Source organism: Octodon degus, unplaced genomic scaffold (genome assembly GCF_000260255.1).
Source record: "Octodon degus isolate 3935 unplaced genomic scaffold, OctDeg1.0 scaffold00180, whole genome shotgun sequence".
In the NCBI taxonomy this organism is placed as follows: Eukaryota; Metazoa; Chordata; class Mammalia; order Rodentia; family Octodontidae; genus Octodon; species Octodon degus.
This window is the reverse complement of record NW_004524756.1, coordinates 1,657,526-1,660,379: the sequence shown is the minus strand read 5'-3', so window position 1 is coordinate 1,660,379 and position 2,854 is coordinate 1,657,526. Positions and strand designations below refer to the sequence as shown.

The 2,854-nt window shown below is 44.6% G+C and overlaps 1 protein-coding gene across 1 annotated transcript in view; it reads right to left on the bottom strand.

The window, feature by feature from the left end:
- Mgarp (mitochondria localized glutamic acid rich protein) overlaps positions 1–2,757 on the bottom strand; it is a 14,534-nt gene extending 11,777 nt beyond the window's left edge. Inside the window, exons 1-2 of the mRNA XM_023703799.1 lie at positions 2,614–2,757; positions 88–181 (exon numbers count right to left, since the gene is read on the bottom strand). Coding sequence (XP_023559567.1) covers positions 88–181; positions 2,614–2,757 — 238 coding nt within the window. The remainder of the gene's footprint in view (positions 1–87; positions 182–2,613) is intronic.
- Between the last annotated feature and the right edge of the window lie 97 nt (positions 2,758–2,854).

Sequence of the window (2,854 nt, the reverse complement as noted above, 5' to 3'; positions counted from 1 at the left end):
GTAGAATAAGTGTTTGCCTGGCAAGCACAAGGGCCTGAGTTCAATCCCCGGTTCTGGAAAAAAAAAAAAAGAAAAAAAAAAGTTTACCTTGCAGTGGCTGTAATGCTGTTTTTGTTTCTTCTTTGAAAGGCGTTACATGTTCTGTCTTCTTGGCTTGCTCTGATGTGACTGTCTTAAAAGCCTGAAAAAAACCCACAAGTGTTTGTTGCTTGAGCTCTAACTTGCATTACAGCATGTTCAAAATTATATAGCATTTCCCACGTAGTCATCACTATAAGTTTCCACTACAACTCTAGTGCGGCAAAGCACAGAAATACAGACACAGCACTTAACTTTTTCACTTCCTCTTTAGAAACCTCTGCCATGGCCAGCCAAATAGCTCAGCGGAGTAAAGTGCCTGCAAGCAGGGGCAGGGGCTAGAGGTTCGATCCCAATGGCCCTGCCCCTGGGGCGCACTGAGACAGCAATTGAGACTGGGAGAGGTGGCATGTGCCTGTAATCCGAGCTCTTGGGAGGCTGTAAACAGGCAGATCACTAGGAGTTCAAACACTATGAGACCCTGAACACCCTGTAGACCCTTCCCTAAAATACAAAAGAAAAAAGGAAACTTCTACCATTAAGTAATGCACTTAAACAAGGATAGAAACATGTGCAACTAGGCATCAAAGACAACTGAAAGCATGGATTATAAGTGAAGACAGAAGAAAAAAATAAATTTAGCTAGAATCCAAATACCAGGCCAGAGAGAGAACTCAGTGGCTTGGGTGCCTGCCTGGCAAGTGCAAGGTCCTGAGTTCAATCCTCAGTACTAAAACCAAAGCAAAACAATAGACTCATAATACCGTGGCAGGCACTGACAAATGTCTTTCAGCATTTATCCTAGAGAGATGTAAATCCAGGGTCACATGAAGATCTGTACACACATTTCCATAGTGGCTTCATTTGTAACAGCTAAAGAACTAGAATCGGCTAGCAGGTCTGCAAGGGAGGCACAGTAAGCCAGCGGTGCCTACAGTGAATGGTCTGCAGTTGATGGATGGCAGACCCACTGCTTCTGCAGGACGTGTGGAAGGTGAAATGCTACTAAGCAACAAAAAGGAAAGAGCTCAAGATGGGGCTGCTGTTTCAGGGCATCTCCAGGTAATTGCGCTGAATGAGAGTGGCTCAGCTTAGAAGGCGTCAGACCTGCGCTTCTGTTTATGGAATGCGCTCGACATGACAGAAATAGAGAACAGATTGGCAGGTGTAGGAGAAAGGAAAGGGACGACAGGAGGAAAGGGTGTGGGATTATACAAGAGCAGCGCAGATGCGGCTGTGGAGATGAGACTGTCCCAAATCTTTGACAGTGGGGTAAATACTCGTACCTGAGTTTAGCCTTCATACAACTGCAAGGAATTAAGTATAAACATTCATGCAAATGTGACACAAAACTGGAGGAATCTGAATAAGATCAATGGGTTGAATCAGGGAGGCTTTCCTGGCTCTGATACTGCATTAGAGTTATAAAAGATACTGTCATGTGGGGACACGAAGGTCTGCATGTGCATCTCAACGCTCTCATAATAAAAAGTTTACAAAAATCTTTCAAGATGGTGTACTGCTAGATCCTAATAAAGATGTCTCAGGTAAGCCAGGGTTAGTCACGAAGAGTAACAATATGCCGGGCCTAGTGGTGCACACCTGTAATCCCAGCACTCAGGACGCTGAGGCAGGAGAATCAAGTTCAAGACCAGGCTGAGCTAAAAAAAAAAAAAAAAAAAAAAAGCAATAGTATGACCTGACTGAAGGTTACTTGAAAAACAAGATGCTGAGTGTGGTGTGCATGCCTGTCATCCCAGCACTTGAAGGCTGGGCAGGAGATCAAGGCCAGCCTGGGTTATACACTAAGTTCAAAGCCAGCCTGAGCTAACAAAACAAGGCAAAACAAAGAAAAAAAGACCTACCAGTAGGGTGACTGGGAAGTTATTTATAAATGATAGTGTTTATTGTTAACAGCAAGTATTCAAATGGACCATTAATCTGGTATGATGGTGTGCATCTGTAATCCTAACACTTGGGAGGCTGAGGCAGGAGGATTGCTGTCAGTTCAAGGCTAGCCTGGGCTAGCCTTGGTGAGTTCAGGTCTAGTCTACTATATAGAACTACAGAGTGAAACCCTGTCTTAAAAAACACAACACAGCACTGGGCATGATGGTGCATGCCTGTAATCCCAGCACTTCAGAGGCTGAAAAGCAGGAGCACTGTTTCAAGTTTGAGATCAACCTGGGATACAAAGTGAGCTTAAGGCCAGCCTGAACTGCATAGTGAGATGCTGTCTCAAAAAGGCAAAAAACAAAACAAAACCCCAAAATTAAAATGCAAAGAAAAACAACATGTACCATAATTTTTATAACCAATCTGGCATTGTATTTTTAATACATACCCAGCCTCTCAGAAAACTGAATTGACCTGGGCCCCTCCGTTGGGTTTCATGGGGCCCTAACAGTAGAACAGCTCACCTGGAAATAAAAACAGCTGCTCTTGGCTGCTGAGGATTCATGAAGTCCATTCAGAAAAATCTAGTACTCAAGTCTGTTAGCACAGGACATAGGAGAGCAGAAACAATGACCATACAGATGTGCAGGGCTTCACATTCTGTAATTCCTCCTGACAGTGGCTACGAGGCTTGGAAATGCAGAGGGCTGGTGTCTGAGATGAAGCTGCACAATCAGGGTGCCCAGGGCTAGAGTGCGTTAGAGGGGGTGGAGGGTCTGGCATCACCCCCATCACACAGAAGGGCTCTGGCCTGCAGCAGGTACCCAGAAAGGAAAGCCTGCTCCTAGCTGTTTTATTTAGATTTTTAAAAAATATCCCC